Raw genomic sequence first — 24,777 nt, forward strand, 5'->3', positions numbered from 1 at the left:
GTTTTTAACAAACAGTTTAGAGTGAAGAGATTAAATTGTGTCTGTTTGATTTGTAGAATGTTTCCACCTGCACCATGCGGGCAACTCAAGAATGTTTCCAAGTGATAAAAGAAAAATGTGACACAAATACGATCGATCTTTAATTCTGATTTTGCGACATATTTTTCTCCCTGCATAGTCATAACACACATATCTACAGTGTTCAGTTAACCTTCAAATTTTGTCAGGTTATCTAGAAATCATTGTCAATGACAGTAGTGAACCAGGAAGAATAATCTTGAAATCAGAAGTACAGAATGGCAGAACAAATTACTGAAGAGCAGAGAAATTGTATAATACGGGATAAAAAGCTAGGTACTAAATACTGTTCATTCACTATTACATTTTAAGATTACTTTATCTTAAACATTACGAAGCTCACCTCGACAAATGTTATCTATAAGTAAGGCAAATATTTTTTTCTAGTTAGTGTACATCCCAAGATCAATATCCATGCAAGTTTGGTTTAAGTAGGACGTATAGTTACTTGGAAATAGACCTGCTCAAAAAACTTTCAACCTGTTTACTAATCAAGAAAGTTTTGGCCAGCTCCAACATCCAAAGCTAGTCTGCAAGTTTTCATTCTTAGATGTATCATCTAAATGTATGCAAGTTTAATCATAACAGGCCATAATATTATTCATTACCTAACTTACTATATAAATTGTAATTAGGCATTTTGAACTGTTTCCTGATTCATTGTAGTGTTTTTGCATGTGTGGTAGTTGTACTTTTTATTTTTAGGATATTTATTTTAATTAATTGTGTATATTATTCTCATTTATTATTTTATTCATTTATTCATTCACTCATTCATTCAGCGCTGCGCAATGCGATGTACTAACACTCTATGTTGTCCTTGTTCAATGTCTGTTATAAACCTAAACATCCCTATTTTAAATAATGAAGCATTCCAGGTAGACTACCAGGTATTGTAGAATGGGTTATTCCATTATTGATTGTAACACTGATTTCTATTGGTCAGTGTGGTTGAATGGTTTTGGCGGGAATTAGATTCAAGATTTCTTTATTACTCTTGGAGAACTTGTTTTGAAGGGTGTGAAGCTTATACATGTAGATATACATATTCCATAGTGCTGGAAACTACCCTTATTCCTGTAAGTAAATTTAATAAACAATTAAACTATTAAATAAGCACCTAAATAATTTCTTTACGAATGAGGAATCTAAATAATTTATTTTAATCTAAACTTGCTAAATAAAGTGTGAGTGTATGAAAGATATGTATATATATAGATTGATAAAATATGTATGTGCAAGAGTTATAATTGCAAGTAACATTTTAATTTATTCATGTATCCTAAATAAGGGATTTGTGAATTTGTTGTAATTTTAAATAATTGTTATTTAAAATTATCATTCATATATTCATATGGAGCTGAACCGAGATAGATATAGGAATCATCTGGTTCCATAAACCGGTATGTGACAGATGTGATGATATTGGATTAATATAAATCTTATAATTAATGTAAATATTACTTATGAGATATTTCTACAAAGTAGGAATAGAAATATAATAGTAACTAGACGAGCTTGTTGCAAAGCAACAATTAAGTCTTCCGTCTAAATTTCAAGGAGATGAGATCGAGATCGAGAGACATCTACGGTCATATGAGCAAGAATGAGCCATCTACGATTACTTCCGGTTTGACCGGAAGTGATGTCATTTTGACGACTTTTAATGATCTCCTTAGCTGCTACTTGTCATTTTGAACAACTTTGCTTCTATGATGTTATACAAATTCTCAATATTTTTTGAGATATCAGGAGAACAATTTTGGCCCCTCTAGCTCCCTAATTTTAGGGACCAGCCCCTTATTGTTGATATCCTTTAAAAGATCGTGACATTCTACACAACTTTTGTTCTATATGTTCTAACAAAATATTTACAGGTAAAAAGATATTGTAGAAAAAGTGTTAGAAATTTTGAAATTCTCAATATGCCTTTTTTCGGGGCATAGCCAGCGTCGGCGTGCAGCAATTCCGGTGAGAATGAAATACGTTTGTCACATCTACATATATTTTTCTGTCATCGCTGAAAATCTCAGGTTTCTCTCTTAAGCCTTTTTTGAGAAAACTCGCGGAGAAACCAACCCTCTAAAATTCATTAAAATGCAGAAATCTCGGAACCGGAAGTGACGTCATCAAAAGAAAAAATAAAATATATGTCTAGATTTTTTGATGTTCTATCAGACCTGAAAGTTTCATCAAAATCGAGCTAGCCGTTTCCGAGAATTCGCGTGCACAAAATCGGTAAGAAAAAGAATAATAACTAGAAACTCGTTGCGAGCAATGAGAGGTCTTCCGTCCGATTTTGAAAATAAAAATGTAAATTCAAGCTGAAAAAGTGATTAAAAAAAATCAGACACTCTGGAGATTTAATCCTGGTCGTCAGCATGAAAATCCAATGCGCTAACCATTACGCCATTTGGACTCCCGCTTCAAAGTGGAAATGACGAATATCTAGAGCTTGGATTTATCATTTCGAAAACAAATTATATATTTAGTATTTTGAAAAGAGACTTTCTTAACCCTACAAATATTACGGAAAAATATTGAAGTAGAAAAAATCGATTTTTTAAATTCGCTCCCGGTACCGACCGGAAGTAACGACGACGCATGAAAAGGTCCCCTCTCCGATCTAGACATCATGTTCTGTCATCTCTAACAAGTCTCCAGTTCATATCTTTAGCCATTCTTGAGAACACTCACAGACAAAGTTTCATTTTAAAATAAAAAAAATCTCCATAACTCGGCACTGGAACCGAATTTACCAAAAAAAAAAAAAAGGAATTTTATATAAAATTCATATAAAGATCTTTTATCTCTGAAAATTTCAAAGAAAATCATTGAATAGTTGTCGAGAATTTGCGTGCAGAAGATTTTGTCTATAAAAAAAAAGAGAATAATAAAAATTCTCTAGAGTTTGGATTTATCAATTTTAAAACAAGTTATATATTTATCATTCTTAAAAGAGTCTCTATTAACCCTACAAATATCATAGAAAAATATTGAAAAGCAGAAAAGTTGAAAAATTCGACTTTTTTAATTCGCTTCCGGTAGCGACCGGAAGTACTGATGACGAAAATCAAGGTCGATTTGCACATCTAGAAGTCATGTTCTATAATCTCTAACAAGTCTCCAGTTCATATCTTTAGTTGTTCTTTAGATATCCCGCGGAAACTATTTCATTTTAAAATCAGAAAAATGTCCATAACTTGGAACCGGAAGCGAATTTTTCCAAAATTCTTTTAAATGTAACAATGCCATTAACTGGCGCGTTATTCCTGAAAGAATGATGAAAAACCACTGAATAGTTCTCGAGATATTGTTTGGACAAAATTTGTCTAAAAAATAAGAATAAAAATTATAACTAGAAAGTCTGCTTTTGCAAGCAATAGCGTATGTCGCCCCGAACTGGCGTGAGTATGTGTGTAAGGGGGAAGGTAGTAAAAATATTGTACAAAACATTTTTGACTTTACATTATTAGTTAACAGAATTTTATTTGAAAACTGCATGCAAAAATAAAGCAATACTCAAGAACAAAAATTATCAGAGAAAAACGACACTTATCAAAAACATACTTGCTGCATACACTATAAGGAATGTCAAAAATTGTTGTTTTAATATATTTTATGATAGTTGTGCAAGTTCATTTCATTTCTTAAAATAAGGTAGCAATGCTCAATAAATGTATAACTTGTATAATTATACTGTTAAAAGAAAGAAATATTGTTGTCTTATAATTTCATAAAATATTATAAGTTAATTGGATTTAAAAATACATTGCATCATGTCATGAAATCAAATGGAAATTTAAATTTCTGTTTCTAAATAGACATTTCATTTTTTCATCACTAAAGCAATACCCATTAGCTAAGCTTGGACAACATCAACTCGTATCAGTCCTTTCAGTACTTTGATTAACAGAAACGTCTGATACAATGGTCACGTGACCGCGACTTTTCTTGAATCATTTGTTTCTTACCTTGCTTCAGCAACAAACTTTGAAAAAATAAAATATCCTATGCACAACTAGGGTTGGTGATTTTTATTTTTGTAAAGTTTCATGAAGATTTTGAAAGCCATCTACGAGAACGCTCGAGTACAAAACTAAGGTGAACCAAAATACGATTTCGTTCCGGTGGCTGAAGCGACGGGCCTGCTCCAATTTTTTTGCGGAAAACAATTCGATCTCGTAGTAGGAATAAAGCTTTAAAGTTTCCAAAAGTTTGGTTGCGTAGCTACTGAGAAAAATAGAAATTAAAGAATTTTCTCTTTTCGTCCGTTTCCATGGCAACGGTAAGAATTTAGAAAAATTTGAATGTTGACTTCACACCTAGAGTTTCTAATCATAATTTCTGTAAAGTTTCATCAAGATTGTCCAAGCTACCTCTGAGAACATATGTGAGCATAATACATGTTTTCTATTTTGTTTTCTATGGTAACTGTGTGCGGCTAATTCCAGGTTTTTGAAAAAATAGAAATCACTTTGACACAATGCAAGGAATCATCCATTAAAGTTTCAAAATGATTGCTTGAGCAGTTACTGAGAAAATCGAAGTTAAAGAATTTTCACTTTTTCTCTGTTTCCATGGCAACAATTGACAATTTGAAAATTTTAAATGCGAATCGCACAACTACAATTACTGATCATTATTTCCGTAAAGTTTCATGATGAATGTTTAAGAGACCAGTGAGAACACTCCCGGACAAAATTTGTCACTTTTCCTACGTTTCCATGGCAACGGTAGCCATTTTGAAACTGAAAGTCTGCACTGCACAAGTAAAACTAGTTATCGTCTTTTGTGGAAAGTTTCAGGTAGATTGTCCCAGCCATCTGCGAGAAAATTCCCGGACAAGGTTTTTAGGCGTACAATAGCAATATGTCGCCCGACTTCGTTCGGGGCGACATAATAATAATAAGAAGAAGAAACAGTAGAATCACTATAAGGTCTTCCGTGAAGACGGAAGACCTTAAAAACTGTGGAAAAGAAACCTAAGAATAACAAGAAGGTCTTCCGCTGAAGACGGAAGACCTTAATAAAAGCAGAGCTATAAGTTTATCAATTATCTGAGTGATGTGCGACCTAAGTATTTTAAATATTAAATGAGGTGTAAATGTAAATGGTCTATAATTAATTGTGTTAAAATGTGTTTATTTGTTTGTATTGTTTTGTGTATGTCTGTGTGTGCTTATTTGTTGTAATTATTGAAGGGTGAAAGATATATATACTGTTCCTAACGATCCTGAAATATATATACCAAATACAATATTGGATCAACACCCCAAACCGTCTTAATTGTTGTTTATCAACCCAAGAAACGGTTACACATATCATGAAACAGTCGAACTGTTTACCCAGTCACAGAATGGACTGTGATCTATTATGACGTCATAATTAATTTTCCGTAATTTACAGCTATAATATTGAATTATGTAGAAAATAGAGCCTTTACCTGGCTTATAGTTACTTGGGAATGGACCTGCTCCAAAATTTTTAAACATGTTAAACAGGACGCCAAAGCTAACGCCGACACCGAGGTGAGGTAAAAATATATTTTACAAATTAGGAAAACAAATTATTATATTTTTTCATAGATGTGTAGAGAAGAATTTTAAAAGTTTAAGATATGATCAACTTATCCCTGCTCAAGGGTCTGAATCCTGAACCCAGAAGGCATAAATTATCTAATTTTTCGCAGTAATCATGCCTCTTAAGGACATACGCAACGTACCTTACCTACTGATAATTTTTCAAGATATTCTTACTTTAAGATTATAGTGCCATCAGTTGTTCGTCGACAAAAAATCAGCATGCATTACCAGGGGTTTTGAAAAGATATCAATTGATGAAAATTCTTGTATAATTCAAAGAAAAATACACAAAAATTACTAAACACATATTCTAGATGTTTTGTTTGTCCAAACTTGTTTTAGAAGAAGTGTACAACAGCATATATAGACATACAAATGTAGCACACAATTCCTTTAAGTATTGGAACTCTTCAACTCCAGGGAAAAAGACAATAAAGTTCAAACTACGTTGCGTATGTCCTTAAATGTCCAGGAGTAAAGAGGATTTTCAGAAATAACAATTTTTCATTGTAAAACCAAATTAATCATGCATGAATCTTAAACTCGGGGACATTCTGGTAGAGCGATGCTTACGTGTGTTGTAAATACATGATACATAATTATGTAGATGTCTACGAATATAGATTTTTGAGAAGGGACCATAGGGCCCTATTGTTCACCTGAGTATCACATTGGCCAAATTATGCGATCTTTTGTCTTACCAACTCCTTTGTTAAAATGAGAGTTATAATTTCGCTATCCCCACTTGTTCCAAGGGATGATACTGTGAACATAATGAATTAAAACTACATGAGGACTTATTCGGATTATTCCACATTGCATTCTCAAAAGGAGCTTTGTTATAAATTCCTACACATTATAGTATGACACAAGCTCTCTGGGACAGAAAATTCAGACAGATTTACAATATGAAGAAAAAGTTTGCAAATTCATAAATTGCCAAATTCATTACACTGGTTGCCATGATTTCTAAATTGCAGAAGGTGGTGGTTTATTGAGAATTGATCATGACTGTACATGTACAAGTAGGGTTGTGCGATTTTATCGGTATATCGTGATTTTTAATTGTGTGATACGTATCGTGATACAGAGACTAACATACCGGTATTTAGGTACACATTAACAGTTGTCTGATTGCCCGGGACAAGTAAATTTCAGTTCGACAAGTGAAACTGTCAACGTACTTGTCCGATTGAGCAAGTGAATTTTTCTGATAGAAATGTATATTGTTACAGACCCAAAAACGTGCTACTACACCTCAGAAACGAAACGAAGCGTTCCGTGCAAGAAGCTTACCGTACCATGCACAAAACGAACCAAACCATACACAAAACAAACCGTTCCGTGTAAGAAGCGTACCGTACCATGCACAAAATGAACCATACCGTACAAAAAATGAACTGTTTCTCTGCAAGAAGTGTGCCGTATCGTGCACTAAGCGAACCATACCGTTCACATAACGTTATCTAGACTGACTTCTCTATATACTTTCATTGTTCACTCTAAAACGTTTGAAAATTTCGATCAAGTATTGTCATCACAGTCGCACAGGTAAAAACTTTAGCTTTGTATATTAAACTGTATCTAATCTCGTTAGTCCAGATATGCCTACATATTCACACGTGTATCAACAGTTTACTGTCTTAAACAGTAAGTTTACAACAAAGAACCAGTTTTAATCAGCAAATAAACAGAATTTCATGTGCAGTCAGAGTCAGCTTTTCTTCTAGATCTTCACCAAAAAAAGTTTGATAAGGAAACAAAAAAGGGGAGGGGGAGTAGCACCCGGCATGGACGGATTATTCATTTTCAAAATTTTTGAAGACATGCATGGGTGCATATTATTTTTTTTCTAGATTATTCAAAACGAATTATTTATTTCTAACATTTTGACAGATTATTTCGGAAATCTGTCTTAGCAGTCTTATATATATATATATATATATATATATATATATATATATATATATATATATATATATATATATATATATATATATATATATATATATATATATATACATTGTAGATGGATTTGTAATCATTTTCTTGATTGTAACTTCCCTTTAAAATGCGTTTTTATATACACATTGATGGAAAATTTATATCATTTTATATACACACAGAAAATAAAGTAATTATTTGCACTAATTATGTGCACTTCTACTGATTACTTTTTAATGTATATTTTCCTAGTGACCTAAACACCAAAGGAATCTATGTAAAAAAAAAATAATAAAATATCTCGCAAATAAAATAAAACCTACTTATCTTTTATCGTTTGTTTGATCATTCGGTCAGAAGATTATTTTTTTTATACAGCGACAAGAACATAAAAAAAATGGTAGATGTAATAAACGACTGAGGGATTTATCAAATCAAACTAATTTGTTTAAAAGTGTCATAAGTGAAAATTTAAAATGATAATTGTATTCAATTACGAAAATTAAAAGAAAAAAAAGATACAGTTAATAAGAAAACTAGTTACATGTAATAATGAAAAAACAGCTGTAAAAAGGATATATTTATAACACCTTTAACTTTAGAATAATTTGTTAATAAATACATGCTTATGACACCGCCCTTCCATTTATATAAAATAAAGAGATTATAATAAAGAAATAAACCACTTTATTAAGTAGCCAATCATAAACTAAAGCGTACAGGCTCCGCCCATTTTATTTATATACCTTTACCAAAGCGTACCATTCACAAAACGAATCGCTCTGTGCAAGAAACGTACTGTGCACAAAGTGAACCGTACTGTTCACAAAGCGTACCGTACCGTACACAAAACGAAACAAACCGCACTGTGCAAGTAAGTGGTGCACGTTCTAGGGTTTGTATCTAGTTCACATTAATTTATAAATTAAACAATAAACTTAACACTTGGTTTCCACCAAGTGTATAAATGGCATTGTTTTTGCATTCGCAATTCTAGAGTATACCATTCATTTATAAATTGGGTAAGTTATCTGTTTTCTTTCATGGTAATTACGCTTTATAACTTTGTTATCTACTTGGGAAATAAGATAATTTATTCAGTCATTAAATATAAGACGACGTATCCTGATCAAGATATGTATGTTTCGTAGCAATTATCTTCTTTAGTTTTGCTTCACAGTTATCTCAGAAAATCAAATTTCACATAATGATCCTACCAAAAATAATTTTGAAAAATAAAGGAAATGGAGAGTTAGTTCTGAGAACTGCTTGCTAAAATATGAACCATTTCACAGAAGTTAGTAAGTTTGATTCCCTTGAAAAGAGCTGGAAAATTTGCACTTTTATGAACGTCACATTCTTATATTTATGACGTAATAACTCCAAAAATGACATCAGAATCTCAAATGTTTAGCATATTGAAAAGTTGCGTTTTTTGTCCACATGAGAACATCGAAAAAATGCTGTCAAAGGCATCTTTGACAAGAAATTTAAAAGAAAATTTGCATGGAGGTGGAGTTAGACTATAAGAATGGTGCTGTAAATCAGCAATTCCATATTTTATTTTTTGCTTGGTTAATAAGCAGAGTTTATGTCCAGTTATGTTATCCTAGGTATTCATCAAAGAATTTTATTTATATGCTATAGCTGGAGATTTGATCAATTATATAGCTCTCCATTCTATTAAATAAAACATATTCTATATAAAACTGAAGTGGAACAATGCAGTTTTCCACAAATGTATCTTGAGTATCAGGACTCTTACTGTTTACGAATAAAACGTACAAAAGCCTTCCCCCGGACATGTTTCTGTGAGTATTTTTTTCATACTATTTCAACTTTGGCGATCCAAAACTCACTATTGCTTTTGACTTTCGACTCAAAAATTAAATATGACTTTCATTGCCTTGAACAATCTAATTTATTTTCCATGATTTATAATTTTCGAGCATATCGAGTTTTTATTTTCCATGATTTAAAATTTTCGAACATATCGAGTTAAGGTGGGGTTAGAACAACATCAGCGCCATTTTGGATTTTACAAGAAAGTATGGGACACCCTTAGCTTAGCCTCTCTTGAGCTTTAATCGTTCCCACAAAATTGGTTAAAACACCTGATGAATTAATGCTAGCATATTCTGTAACAACGTCCACTATTCTCCTGTGATTGTCAACTTTGTGATTTTCTCACAGTAGCGTCTTTTTTACCCAATATTTGCGCGAGATTCGATTAACACATGCTATGTTTGTGTTTGACACACTCTTAAACCACCTCAGAACTATAGAAGCACCTGAATATAACTCCATTTGATAGACTGTAGTCTATGTAACCATTCTTCCAACTGGCAGTTGTGTCCGTTAGTGTGCATCCGAGTAACGAACAAAACTTGACTTTAAAAATTTAATTTCACTAAACGAGGCCGAGTCTAATTACTTCTATCCTAGATATTTTGATAAAAGTTCTTGAATGAATTTTCACTATTATACTAATCATTTTAAGATAAAAAATGAAATGTTTACCATCCCAATTTCTTAGGGGCCCATCTCAAAAGTTGTCAAGTTTTACTATTGGACCCCATGGGAATTTGTTGGAAAAGCGCCAAATTTTCCCATTTTCCCTATATTCTTTTGTTTTTCTGCCCTAGGGATTTCCTTTTCAGTCAAATACATGAAAGTTATTGTAAAAAGGCACAAAATTGTGAAATTACAAAAAAGTTGACCATCTGATTTGGTCTAGGAATTATTACAAAGTTTATTTTTTTCCAATGCCCAATACCTCTAAATTAGCCATATTACGGCATACATTTTGTATATATCGGCACAGATGAATTATTTTGGTACAAAATAACCATGTTTAGATTGCTGGTATGTTACTTTTGATGTACTGTCAACAGTTTTTAATAAAATGTCTAAGACGTCATTTCAGCGTTTATTCCTACTTATTGTCTAAAAAGCACAGTTTTAGACCCATGAACTTTAAAGATAATATGATATAATGTTAATGTTGTATTAAAATTACAATACGTAGGATATTTGTTATGTTGCGCCTACGACTGCATGAAACTAAAAAGCTGCGCAGACATGCGTACTCGAATTAGACTCCGCCTCGTTTAATTGTGTCTCTTGTTACATCATTTTTATGGTCAGTATATGCTAAACATTCGAGATTCTGACGTCATTCTCTGAGTTATTACGTCATCAATTTTACAAAGTGACGTCACATTATGTGTATATTTTTGTGATCTGTCCAATGATAGCAAACTCAGTAATTTCTGTTAAACGGTTCATATTTTATCAAACATTTCTCAAAACTTTTCAAATGTCCTTTGTACATAATGTTGAAAACGGTAATAGACCTGCATCCTAGTATCCAAACACGCTTTATATTATGTAAATAAATAAAGTGAAGTTACATGACAATTGTATGTTTTTCCAGTATTCTGAGGAAACATTATGAATAATCATTTAAAATCACTGTATAACTTGCTTGTAAAAATATCATTATATTATCGTGATTTTTTTTTTTTGGGGGGGGGGGGGGGGCGGGGGGTAAACAAATTTTTGGCGATACCCATCCTTATGTACAAGGAAGCTTCCACGTAATTTTCATTTTTTTCACCCAGGGATTCTTCATTAGAAAATCTTAAAACAACTCCATTTTATTTTCACTGTTTTCTTATTATTTCCCTTTAGAAAGAGACACAAAGCCCTTTACTAATGTTTATATGATCTGGGTTACCAAGGCATACTGTATTTCCTTAAATGATATACAATTTAAACTATGAGTGTTTGAAATATCTGTTCAGCTGAAAATGTTCAAAATGTGTATCCATAGGTAGCAATAGCTAACATCTGGTATTCAGGTAATCAAATGACTTTTCTATCATCTTTAGTCATTTATATTTCACAGATATGGTTAGTATGGTTAGTATCTGGGGATAACATGGCCACCTCCACCACCCAGGCACAGGAACTCATAACCTGTGACCTTTGTGTCAAACCTGTCCAGCAATTCTGTAACAGCTGCCAAGTCAGTCTGTGTGAAGACTGCATCAATAAACATGTCAACAGCCTCAAGTCCATGAAGCATGACATTGTTCCTTTCACAAAGCGTACAGTACAGCTTGTGTTCCCTCAGTGTACATCTCATTCCCACCAGAGATGTGAGGCCCACTGTCAACAGTGTGATGTCCCAGTCTGCATCAAATGTCTCACAGGTCAACATAAAGGTCACATGTCTGAAGACATGGCAGATATAATTACCAAAATGAGAGAAAAAATTAAAAGAGAAACAGAAGAAATTGAAGGCATTATTCCCAACAACAGAGAAAAAGATACAGATGCTGAAAATGAAATTTCATGTTCCACAGCCCACTTTGTACAACTGGAGATACAAGCTAAAAATCAAAGGAAACAATGGCACCTAGAGGTGGACACCATCTTTAACAAAATTGAATCCCTGATCCTTTCAATAAGAGATCAACATATTACAACTCTAAAATCATGCCAGTCCAAAATCAGACGTCAGAATTCCAGTATGATCCAAACTGTTAAGGAAAACAAAGAAATCCTGAAATCCAACAAAGTGTCTGATGTCAACAACTACAAATCCAAACTAAAGGAATACGAAAACATTCCACAAATACCTGATTTATCATTGCCCTCTCTTCAAACAAACACAGTCCAAGGGAGAGAACTCAGCATTGAATTAGGAGAATACAAGGCTACATTGACACAGACATCACTATCCAGTCTGACAGATGAAGTCTCCTTCTTATATGTTAAAAAATTATTAGAAGAAGCCAAATTGATTGCAAACATTCCAACAAATGTTAAAAAGTTAAATAAAGTGGCCTGTGTAGGATCAGATAAAGCTTGGGTTAGTGGTAGAGACAAAAGGATAACCCATGTGGACATACATGGAGCTGTACAAGACATTGTCACCAGTACATGTAAGGACTTCCCTAATGACATTACAGTGAACAGACAGAAAGAACTGATATACAGTGATGGTCCCAATAGAACCGTGAACATTGTCAGAGATGGGAAGACAGAGACACTGGTCACCATACCAAGGGGCTGGTATCCACGAGGAGTGTGTTGTACCAGGACAGGGGACATCCTAGTTAGTATATGTACTACTGATCATAAAAATAAAATAGTCCAATATCAGGGACAAAGAGTGACACAGGAAATAGATAAAGATGAACAAGGTGATCCAATCTATCAAAGAGGAGAATATGGAATGTTTGTGGTGGAGAACAACAATGGAGACATAGTGGTCTCTGATATCAATGCTAAAGCAGTGGTAGTGGTGGACAGGACAGGAAAAGTCAGATTCAGATACAACAAACCTCCAGGGGGGAAGAAATCATTCTGTCCTTGTCAAATAGTGACAGACTCCATGGGTCACATCATTGTGGCTGATGAATTCAATGACTGTCTACACATCATAGATCAGAATGGACAACTACTTAGGTGTGTGGATAATTGTGGACTAGAGCGTCCTACTGGACTGAGTGTGGACAGTGAGGGCAGGCTGTGGGTTGGGTTAATCAATTCAGGGAAAATGAAAGTCATCCAATTCGTGAAATAGACACCAAAGACACCAAAGAACACCAGACATTTTCTTGCATTCTGTGAATTACTATAAACATACTATAAATTAGCACAAACAAAATTGGACACAAGTGTCATATTCATCTGATTTGTTCTATCAAAAATAAGCAACTCAACAACAACCCAGATTTAAGTTAAAACTAGAGGAACTATGAGTAGTGAGCTCACAAAATGATACCCCCCACCTCCCATATGTTTATAATGTTTATAAGTCCATGTTCTTCTATGGGAGATCCTAAATAAGTGTCGATTAGATCAAAAAATAAAATAGGAGGTTCACAATGGCACTATGTGATAAAGATTCTGCGAAAGTATCATTAAGGTAGTCGGATCCTCAGGTTCAGAAAATAAGGCATTGAGTAATTGAAAATACTCACGAAAATGACTCTGATTTTTCAAATTAATGAATATTTACCCAAGAAAATTCTTCAGATTTTATTATTAAAATTAATCATATTATATAGGGAAAATATCAAATCTCAATTAAATTTTCAGGAAATGCAAATAAAAACTCCTGCTATGCATTTTCTAATTGAAAATTGATCACCAATTATATTTTAGGATAAAAGAAATAAAGTTTCCAGGCATTTGGAGAAATTCATGTGTCTTTATACTTATACAGTACTTTATTTTTTTCTGTTTACTTCAATTGTTTTAAAATACATAGTGTAAAAAACTTTTGCCATCATTGTAAAACATCACAGATGACTTCTGATTTCATATCTTGCCAATAAACATTGGTATCTAAGGCTAGATTAAAGAATATTCGATTTCTCTAGAAATTTATACTTATTTGTACTTTTATGGGGTACAAATGTCAACTTTTTACAGGACTGTATCTCAGACTTCAAAGATCCTTGAATCACCTTGAGATACATAAAATGAAAATTCTTGGTCGTTTTATACAAGATGTTTTGCACAAGACGAAATTAGCGTAAGCTTCAAAATCTGAAGGGATACAGGGGTGTGCAATTAAAAAATTCTAGCACTAGCCCACGGAGCACAGGCAGCAATAAAATCAATAGCCCCAAGTAAAAAGTTACTAGCTCAAATGTAGGGGAAAAAGTAACAACTAACACTGAAAGAAAAATAGTTTATCGTTGAAAAAGTCAGGATCTTGAGGTCATTCTTCTTAAAACAAGAGGCCCATGGGCACATCGCTCACCTGAGCACTGTGGCTAGGAAAAAAGGAAAAATCAGTTTAATACTGAAAAGCTTAAATGCATAAGTGGTCCCAACCTACCCCTAAAAGGGAGTGGAGGAGGTATGTTTTGAACAAAATTAAATTTACACTAACTAAGGATGCTAACATAATTTTTTGACTAACTGTGACTTTTTTTCTCTACAAGTTTGAACTTTCATTGTGGCCCCAACCTACCCCTAGAGGTTATGATTTAAACAAACTTGATTCTACACTATCTGAGGATGCTTCCATATAAATATGGCTTTGCTGTTCTTGAGAAGATTATTAAAGATTTTTACTATATATTCCTATGTAAAACTTTGATCGGTCATTGTGGCCCCAACCTACCCCCGGGGTCATGATTTGAACAAATTTGAATCTACACCACCTGAGGATGCTTCCACATAAATATAACCAATCATAGCTTTGCTGTTCTTGAGAAGAAGATTTTTGAAGATTTTTCCTATATACTCTATGAAAACTTTGATCGTCCATTGTGGCCCCACCCTACCCTTTTTAAATAAAAAAAGACTTGGAAGAGCTGAAAAAATGCCAAAAATTGGAGCCAAATACGTCGAAGGATCAGAACTTTGCATGAGGGAGATAATCCTTAATTTTGAAATAAATTTCTAAATTTTACCACAGGTTTCAAATATATATCCGTATTCTCAAGCTAGTACCGAAGTGCTAGGTAACTGGGCTGTAGAGGCCTTTGGGGACTATCAGTCCACCAGCATAGGCCTCGACCCAGGGGTCATAATGTAAATTATCTAATTTCGATACACCAGATGCGCATTTCGACAAATTATTTCTTTCAGTGATGATCAAGCCGAAACGTTGGAAAACAAAAATATTTAAACAAAAAAGACTTGGAAGAGCTGAAAAAATGCCAAAATTGGAGCCAAATACGTCGAAGGGTCAGAGCTATGCATGAGGGAGATAATTCTTAATTTTGAAATAAATTTCTAAATTTTAACACAGGTTTCAAATATATATCCGTATTCTCAAGGTAGTACTGAAGTACTAGGTTACTGGGCTGTAGAGGCCCTCGGGGACTAACAGTCCACCAGCAGTATATTTTTACGTTTAAAACAACTACATGTACTAACTAATCACGATAAATAATAAAATATATATAACTTTTTGATAATATAGAGAACTGATTTTCCAATAAAAAGAAATGAATATCCCCCAATTTATTCGATTAACAAGAAGTTGCTCTGAGTACGATCAGTCTTTAAACCGAGGCAGGCTTCTCACAGAAATGTTGATGTTACGGGGATTTGAACAACCTCGCTTAAAGTCAGCATTTGTGTAAATACTAAATAAATAAAACCTATCATTTGGTCGTATTTTGGCTGACGTGGTTCATACCAAGAAATGTATTGTTTGTACATTTTTTGAGATAGATCACCGTTTTATTCATTTTGTTCATTGTCATATCATATTTAAAGTTACAAGTTGTTTCAGGGAGCTATTTCGTAAAGTACTACATAAATTACGTAAGGATTTATAATTTACGTTTTGTATTTACTTGCTGAATGATACTGATATCCTTCTAAATAAACGGGTGTCATTAAAATTCACATAAACTCCATTTAGACGATGGATACCGGTCCACAACAATAAATATATCATGCAGCCTAGATGGTAATGTCCCATCTATTATTACATAGTACATTGTATTGCATTTGACCACACTTGCTTCATTGAATTGGGAGGAATTTTTCTCTGTATTACTGTATTTTGAGATGTCTATATTTGAGTGAAAAATTCTTCAATAGGACTTAAAAAATACTATCAATCAATCAATCAATCAATCAATTCACTCACTCCCCCATGGCACCTGATCCCTACTCTGATGTTTTGGAGGTCCGTGTTTGCTCTGCTCCTATTTTATATTGTTTAAAGGACGTTTGAGCTTGAATACTGTTCGTTATCTCCATATATTTCAGTCACTAACTTTTTTTATTTTACGTAGTTTCATTATGTTTTCTTCATCGCGGTACAAAGACACGCAATATGCGATTTAAGAATGGAAATTTTCTCGTTAGTCAGTCATTTACAATTTTTACAAGCTTCGGCAAATCGTCCTATTTCAGCATGAGGATGCTCTTACGGGTTCGTTTCCTCTTTCTATGTTTAATAGTAGCATTATGTTTGTTGCAGTATTTGCCATTAAACACTAATAGTTCAGTAGACGGGGTTGTTAAAGAGAAAAAACTTTAGACTGGCGTTTTGCCAAATGCAGTAGTTGGATACCATTTCATAATGATATTTTTTTTAATTTTCAGGGAATGGGAAGTAATGTTGAGAAGTCAGACAACTTTACTTTACCATTATATATTACCGTTCCTCAATCAACAACCACAGAGGAAAATAAAAACTGGAAAATACTGTTTCTTAAAGGATATTTTATCTTCTAAATTAGACGACTTTTCTTATCCTATACGTGAAAAGACGAAAACACTTGCTGTGGCCATCTACTCGACATTTAGATATATCGACAACGTATTGTCAATTAATAAAGGAATAACTGTCTAGTTTTTTTGGTTTTATGATGTGATCAATCAATTTGCTCGCGTTATAATTTGCATAAACGCCGAATCCATGCAATTCTGTCACATGCTGAGCAAACCGATTTATGGGGTTATAAAGCCATTACCTTATTTGTAGATTTATCTCCGAGAAAGACATTGGAAAACGTAAATATCAATGGTTATTTCCATTCTTATGTCGATACGATATATCCCGGTGAGCTTGAGATAAAAGATACCACAAAGTCTGACACATCTGTTTCATATTTGGATATTTTACTTGAAAAAGACGTTAATGGTAATCTAACAACCAAGCTTTATGATAAACGTGATGACTTTTCAATCATCAACTTCCCTTTTCAATATACCTTCATCACCTGCATACGGGGCTTAATTCTCTCAGTTGATTCGATACGCAAGAGCATGCTCTACGTATGTACGATTTCTAAAACAAGGTAAGTTACTGACAAACAAGTTGATGAAACAAGAATATCAGCAGTCTCGTTAGAAGTCATCATTTCGTAAGTTCTATGGTCGATACAATGACCTTGTCAGCAAATACAATTTATCATTGAGTCAAATGCTGACTGACGTTTTCATACTACTTGTTAGGCCATTATTTACATACTGAACTGTCGGCGAATTTTCCCGTTATCTACCGATCATGACAAGGAACATACGGCGGGTGTGACCGGTCGGCAGGGGATGCTCACTCCTCCATGGCACCTGATCCCACCTCTGAAGTTTTGGATGTCCGTGTTTGCTCTGCTCCTATTTTGTATTGTTTAATGGACTTTTGAGCTTGAATACTGTTCGTTATCTCCATATATTTCATTCTTATTATTCGAAAAATAATCATTTAAGACATACAGGTATATTAAGCAAACGCTTATGAACATATGTTCAAAAACATTGGATCTCTTTGCACGATGCTTAAGATATTAATAGGTAATACTTCTGGACATTTTGCAGTATGCTTTATTGTTTGTTAATAAGTGAAAGCTAATAAAGGGAAATCAATGTTATATATATCAGTTCACTATGAGTTATTTTCTTTGACAACCATCAGATTCAGCTGTATTACATTTGTATCTGATAAAATATGTATTTTTTGTAAGAAAAAATAAAAACACAAAATTTTAATAAAATATAAACAAACAACCCGAAGAATAAGTATAAGATAAATAAACTAAAACTGAAAGATTTCTGAGAATTAGATCTCAGTATGAATTGTGAAAGCAGGATGTACAAATATGTTTCTAGATTCAGCTACATGATGCAAGGTTAAATTTATATTTACCCCTGCTAAAATAGCTTTGTCATGAAATATACATTTAATAAGGTTTTCTTTCAAAGGAAGAGATTCCGTAAAATCATATGTTATTGTTTGAAATATTTTCAATGATAATCCAAACTCAAATGTTTTCATTAGTCTGTGTTTCCTTAGCTCCAAACTCGTTTTGTTAAATTGTTTCTCACTTATTGGACTCAGATAACAAAATCTTTCAAAAGAACATCAAAATGTATGACTTCAGTCGAATGCTGACTGATGTTTTTCAAACAAATTGTTGGGCCATTACTTATACCCTGAATTGTCTACGGATTTTGCCGATTGACCGATCCTGAGAAGGAACACATAGCGGGTGTGACCGGTCAAAGAGAGGCTCCAATGTCACCTGATTGCACCTCAGATGTTTTAATTGGTCCATGTTTGCTCTGCAACCAATTTGCATTGTTTTAGTGGACATTTGAGCTTGATTTTTGTTGGTTATCTCCATATTTCATTGGTTAATTAAGATATCCTTAATACTTTCAAAGCTTAATAAACTGTGAAACATTGAAATATTATCCCCATATGATATCAAAAGTTTATGTCCTATATTCTTTCATTATTGAACTAATTTTAACGCATTAAAACTTCTTTAATCATCACTACCAATTTTATTTTGATAGCTTCTTTTCCATGACTTTATAATAATTCCTCATACTTTGAAAGAAAACGATTTTTTATAAAATTTAATTTGCAGTCAAAATTTGCCACCTGTTTGAATGATTGATTGTATGTTGTTTTTCGTCACATTCGAAAATTGTTCACTCATATAGAGGCGTCACCATGTACAGGTGAAGGACTTCAAATTTGGGTCCATGCTCGTACTTAGGGCCGTTGAGCAGTGAGGGTTCTTTATTGTGCCAACTCCTATCGTAATTCGGAACCTAGATTTTTAAGGTCTCATCCGAAAGACCCGTGACTTTCACATCTAGTGCTGGCTCTTGGCAAAGGAACAATCACTACCTACATTATGTGCTTACGTCTTGGCCGCGACGCGGCGAACGAGAATTGAACCTGGACCTTCCGATCGCAAAGCGAACGCCCTACCACTAAGGTACCGTGATCGGCCATCCGAACCTGGATAATCCTGAATCTTCAAAAGACATCGCTACTATAATTCTATCAATGTCCAATAGTATGATACTGACAGTTATACATTGCAGATGCTGCATTGTTATTCTTAACAAACTGATCGTGTAGGTTTTTCGTGTAGAGTGCACGTGCGTGTACGTTCCTGTACCGTGCAAGATTGCTTTTCTTTGAAATTTGAGTTCCTAATGTAGGTTTAGAAAGTCACCATTACTTCTATTTTACTGCATTCGCGTGTGGAACAACGTATATAAAAAGGTTGAAAGTTAAGCGTACAACGATTTATCACCAGTTCTAGATGATAGCTAAAATTTCATGAGTACACAATGCAATAATATATTTGAGAAGTGGTGTTAATCAGATATGGATACTTAAAAATTCCAAGGAACTTTTGGAAAAAATTGAAATCATAAGATTTTACCAAAATTAATATCATAAAAGCTTACGACTTTTCAACTCTGTATACAACCACTGCCCACGATAAATTAAAGTCCAGGCTTTTTCGACTTTATTGACAGCTGCTTTTTTAATAAAAATGGAACTCGTAAATTTACTTACTAGTACCTTGTCATTGGTCATTTGCAAAATTATTTGTTAGAAAACATTCTGATTGAACATACAAGTACTCTGAAGTTGATATTAAAAAGATGCTTGAGTTTCTGATTGACAATATCTATGTGGTTTTTGAAGACCAGGCCCTCCAACAATCTATCGGAATTCCATGGGTACCAATTGCGCCTCGTTGTTTGCAGATCTATTATTGTATTCATTTGAAGCAGAATTTGTTCAAAATCTTATAAGTGAAAAGAAGAAAACAATTGCTAGAATGTATTCAAAATCTTGTACATAAGAAAAAGATATTGTAATGGCCATGGAGTAGAATTTAATTAATTAGTTTATTTTTTTTATATGACTGAAATGTGTTATCATTTATTGGGATTATTATCAGGGTGGACTTCATTACGCATAAACTACACTGCTATCTGAATAATAACAGAACGTGGTATCGTCTATTTATAGCACATTTGACATTTGTTGCATTCATTTATACAGGAAATCCTCCATCCTATGAATTGAAGTACATACCTTTAAAACCTTTCCATGTTACTGTATTTTTCAAAATTATATTTGAATTAAATACGTGCCTAACATTGCCACAAGTGCACACGATTGCAGGAGTCATGGAAGTTGTTTACATCCCACCGACATCTTATTTGTGTTAGCCATAGTTTCGTATTTGAACAAGTTCTACTTTTTCATGCAATTCGATGTTATAATTGTTTGTGAATATCCACAAAATTGATGTTTGAAGATGTTTTACTAAGATTTATCAGCGGTTTTACTTTAAACGGGATTAAATAGTAGTTACACATTTTTATTATGTCAGAGCTATTTGAATATCGTCTGCTGTACGATTGCAGTTTTCTATCATGAAATATACGTTTAATTCACATGAAATGCTTACTTACAGTTGATGAAAACATCCTCCAGATCCATATCATATTATTTATTATTGCAAATGTAAATATTAATTCCGTTTTGTAGCTGTAATCCACATTGTACGGCAGCCTTGTTTGACGTTGTTTGGCACTGTTTGACAGATCTCTGTTTGTACGGCGCCGTACAATGCTGTGATTGGTCGAGCGTCACCGTACAGCTTTTTCATTCGTTAATTTGTGTCACATGACTACTTCAGAAACTTATAAATATAAGCGCCTCGCCAGTTTATGGCAGATAAGTTGCAGCAGCAGCATCCAAATTCTAAATTCTAGGTGAGGAAAAACTGCCAATTATCTCCCAACACACTGGACACCTGATATTTGATATTTTGAGCTTTTAAATTCCAAATCAACTTTTCTACCCCTTTTACCCTTGAAAGTACGGTTGACGCCACAGACCATAACAAATATTACTTGATATATCTATATGTATCCAATATAGACTTTTGTTTACCATACTATCCTTTCCTGTTGTAAGATGAATTAATAAACCAATATTTGAACTGATACCAAGCTTTGTCCTTACTGAGAATCATGAACCAAGAATATAGGAGTGACCTTGAGAAATGTTGTATAAGTACATTGTATGCCCCCCCACCCCCATTTCAGGATGGCCATCCGTGGGGAGCTTACAATATCTTTTGCTGTGCTCTTCAACTCGACATTTAGATATATCGACGACGCATTGTCTATTAATAATGGTTAATTCCATTCTCATGTCGATACAATAAATCCCGGTGAGCTTGAAATAAAAGATACCACTCAGTCTGCCACGTCTGTTTCATATTTGGATAATTTACTTGAAAAAGACGCTAATCGTAATCTAACAACCAAGATTTTTTTATAAACGTGATGACATTAACTTTCTAATCGAACTTCCCTTTCTTAATATACCTTCATCACCTGCATATGGAGTTTATATCTCTCAGTTGATTCGATACCCAAGAGCATGTTCTACGCATGAACAATTCCTAAAACGAGGTATGTTACATGTATTGACAAACAAGTTGATGAAACAAGAATATCAGCAGTCAAGTTTAAAGTCGTCATTTCGTAAGTTCTATGGTCGATACAATGACCTTGTCAGCAAATACAATTTATCATTAAGTCAAATGCTGACTAATGTTTTTCATACTAATTGTTTAGTCATTATTTACACACTGAATTGTCGTCGGATTTTTCCGTTATTTCCTGATCACGGCAAGGAGCACACGGCGGGTGTGACCGGTCGGCAGGGGATGCTTACTCCTCCGTGGCACCTGATCCCTCCTCTGATGTTTTAGAGGTCCGTGTTTGCTCTGTTCCAAAATTTGTATTATTTAATGGACTTCTGAGCTTGAATATTGTTTGTTGTCTCAATATATTTCATTAGAGAGTCACACGGCGCTACTTTCAATGTCTACATCAGTATAGTGTAAATTGTACATGTATGTGTATATGTAACTATAGTTCCGTGATTTACGCTGGTTATACAAACATCCTGCTTCCGGTAATCACTTTAATTAGTTTCACCTATTTACCACACCCCTTACCTCTGTATGCAATCTGAGATCAGACCATCATGTGGAGAGTTTTGATCCTTGTTTTCGTGCTGTCTTCCAGAGAAGGGGCAGGTAAATCAAATATCAGTTAAATACTAAGGGACGTTCTCTTAATTCTATTGGTATCAACGGAATTACATGTTCATTTACAACTTTTTTGGTGACTTATTCAGATTAACCAAAAACAATTACATGAATGTGCAGCGATTTCATTAGTGGGGCCTTTTTTTTAATATAGCCTTTCATAGCATCTTTCGTGCGAAATATTGACTGTGATGTTTAGATTTTCTATATCCTTTAAGCTAACGCATAATCATGTTTCTTGTTCCTTAAAAATCTGGTTTGTTTTCCCTTGCAATATATAGGAAATATTCATAATCTTAACATTATCTTGTAATTTTTGAACTGTTTTCAAAATATCTTAGAAAATAATTACAGAAAATTGTGATACTGACAATTCAAGTGATTTAAAATAGGATTATATAGGAAACACCACCCTCTGGTATCTTGCACAAAGGTATCTCAATTTTTTCTGAAGAAACTTTTTTTAAAGTAGCAGTACATCAATGACAAATTTTCGGGGAAAGATACATGTATATATTATTGAGGAACGTGTCGTCTGACCTTAAAACACCTTTGATATTTAAGATTGTTAGAAATTGTAAATTATAATATATGTGCAAATGTGCACAAATGAATTGTATGTACATGTATATCAGATTTACATTTCATAAGATTCCAGGCCTTTTGAAGAAAACATTCTTTTTCCTGACTTAAAATTTTTAAAAAAAAAGTTTTAACCTCGTTCATTCATATTCTCCTTTACTCCTCAATTTTTTTAAAGGATAAACTGGTGGTATAAATTCATCGCCTTGAAATTAAAAACACCCTGTATATCAGGGGCGGATCTGCCCATTTCTAGCCATTGTAAATAGGAAAGCTGAAGAAGGCTGTTCTAAATATATTCTACGTTTTATTCTCGAGAGGGACATTAATCAACAATCAAACAAACGTTTTATTCAGTCCAAACACGAAGATACCGGTTGAAGTCTATTTTAACTAGATATGAGTCGATAGGATGTGATGTAATACAGCTTGAAATAAATACCCTTGTTTCTTCTGTTTGAGCAAGAGTAAAATACAACATATCCAATAAAAGAAGAAAAGAATTTACTAGAAATTCGAAAATCTTCTCTTGCTTTAGCACTTAATTTCATCGATAATATTTTATAAATAAATAACAATATTCATTTTAATTCATTTGTCGACTCGATATAAAGGAAGACAAAGGGCTCAAGGGCGATGTGACTGGTTGACTCGGATTGTTTATTCCTCCATGACTTTTGATCACATCTCTGATATTGGGGGACTCTCCATTGGCATTGCTTTAAAGCAATGATTAATGTTTGTTTTCTTTAAACTTTTTCCAAGAGCTGTGATCGCCTTTTGCGAATCCGGCCTGATTGAAACAAAAGTTTATCAACTTAAACCTACTACTCTTAGTGCGAATATTTGTTTATCCATGAAATGTAGAATGCATTCAGAAATTCAAATCTGTATAAAGAACAAGGCTATCGGAATACATGTTTGTTTGTTTTTTTGTTTTTTGTTTTTGTTTTTTTGTTTTTCCTTCGTTTTCATGCACAGGACAATCTCAGGCGGTTTATGATCAGTGCAAAGAATCTGAAGGCCATTGCAAAACAAATGAAGATTGTGGTGCAGACAAAACGGATTACTTGATACATGCACAACGTAAGTAATGTGTGGTAATGATTATGAAAATGTGTCATTTACAAATTTGTTGAGAAGTCATTTCAAGAATTCCAGACAATATATTTAACGGTAATAGCACTTGCTCCAATTTTGGCGATTGTTGAAAGAACTTTCAATTGTTGTGAAGATTTAATTAAATTATCAAAAAAAGAAGCTTTACCACTACACACAAAACGTACGCATAGCATTTCGGCATAATTCGTTTGGTCAGCAGAGTTATCTTATCCAAGCAAAGAATCCAAAGATTTCAAAGGAGATGAAAAAAAATTGAAATAGGTTCGAATATTATTAAAAATTGGAAATATTAAATCGTTTAACTCGATATGCAGATATATCTGAATACCTGTTTTATATCCCTTTGAAAAATTATTCCAAAACTTTAACATATTTGAATGATTTTCTGACCATAGATGATAAGGGGCCACTAACAACTGAATTGTATAATAAACAAGACGACAACCCACCGTCAACTTACTTTATTTATTTAGTAATATTCCTCTATCATCTGCATAGAATGTTTATGTCTTCCAACTTATTCGAAACATGAACTGATTTCAATCAATTTTCAAACTGAGACAGGCTACTGACAACTAAGTCGA

The 24,777-nt window shown here is 33.5% G+C and overlaps 2 protein-coding genes across 2 annotated transcripts in view; one reads left to right on the plus strand and one right to left on the minus strand.

Annotated features, from left to right (window-relative positions):
* LOC133186579 (uncharacterized) overlaps window positions 1–13,203 on the plus strand; it is a 160,068-nt gene extending 146,865 nt beyond the window's left edge. Inside the window, exon 2 of the mRNA XM_061321808.1 lies at window positions 11,537–13,203. Within this exon, the coding sequence (XP_061177792.1) occupies window positions 11,551–13,203 (1,653 nt within the window). The 5' untranslated portion in view covers window positions 11,537–11,550. The remainder of the gene's footprint in view (window positions 1–11,536) is intronic.
* LOC133186914 (uncharacterized) overlaps window positions 1–24,777 on the minus strand; it is a 492,852-nt gene that overhangs the window by 365,340 nt on the left and 102,735 nt on the right. The window lies entirely within an intron of this gene.

The sequence above is a fragment of the Saccostrea echinata genome, unplaced genomic scaffold (assembly GCF_033153115.1).
Source record: "Saccostrea echinata isolate AGI-Se365-2 ecotype Australia unplaced genomic scaffold, CSIRO_AGI_Sech_v1 ptg000014l, whole genome shotgun sequence".
NCBI lineage: Eukaryota > Metazoa > Mollusca > Bivalvia > Ostreida > Ostreidae > Saccostrea > Saccostrea echinata.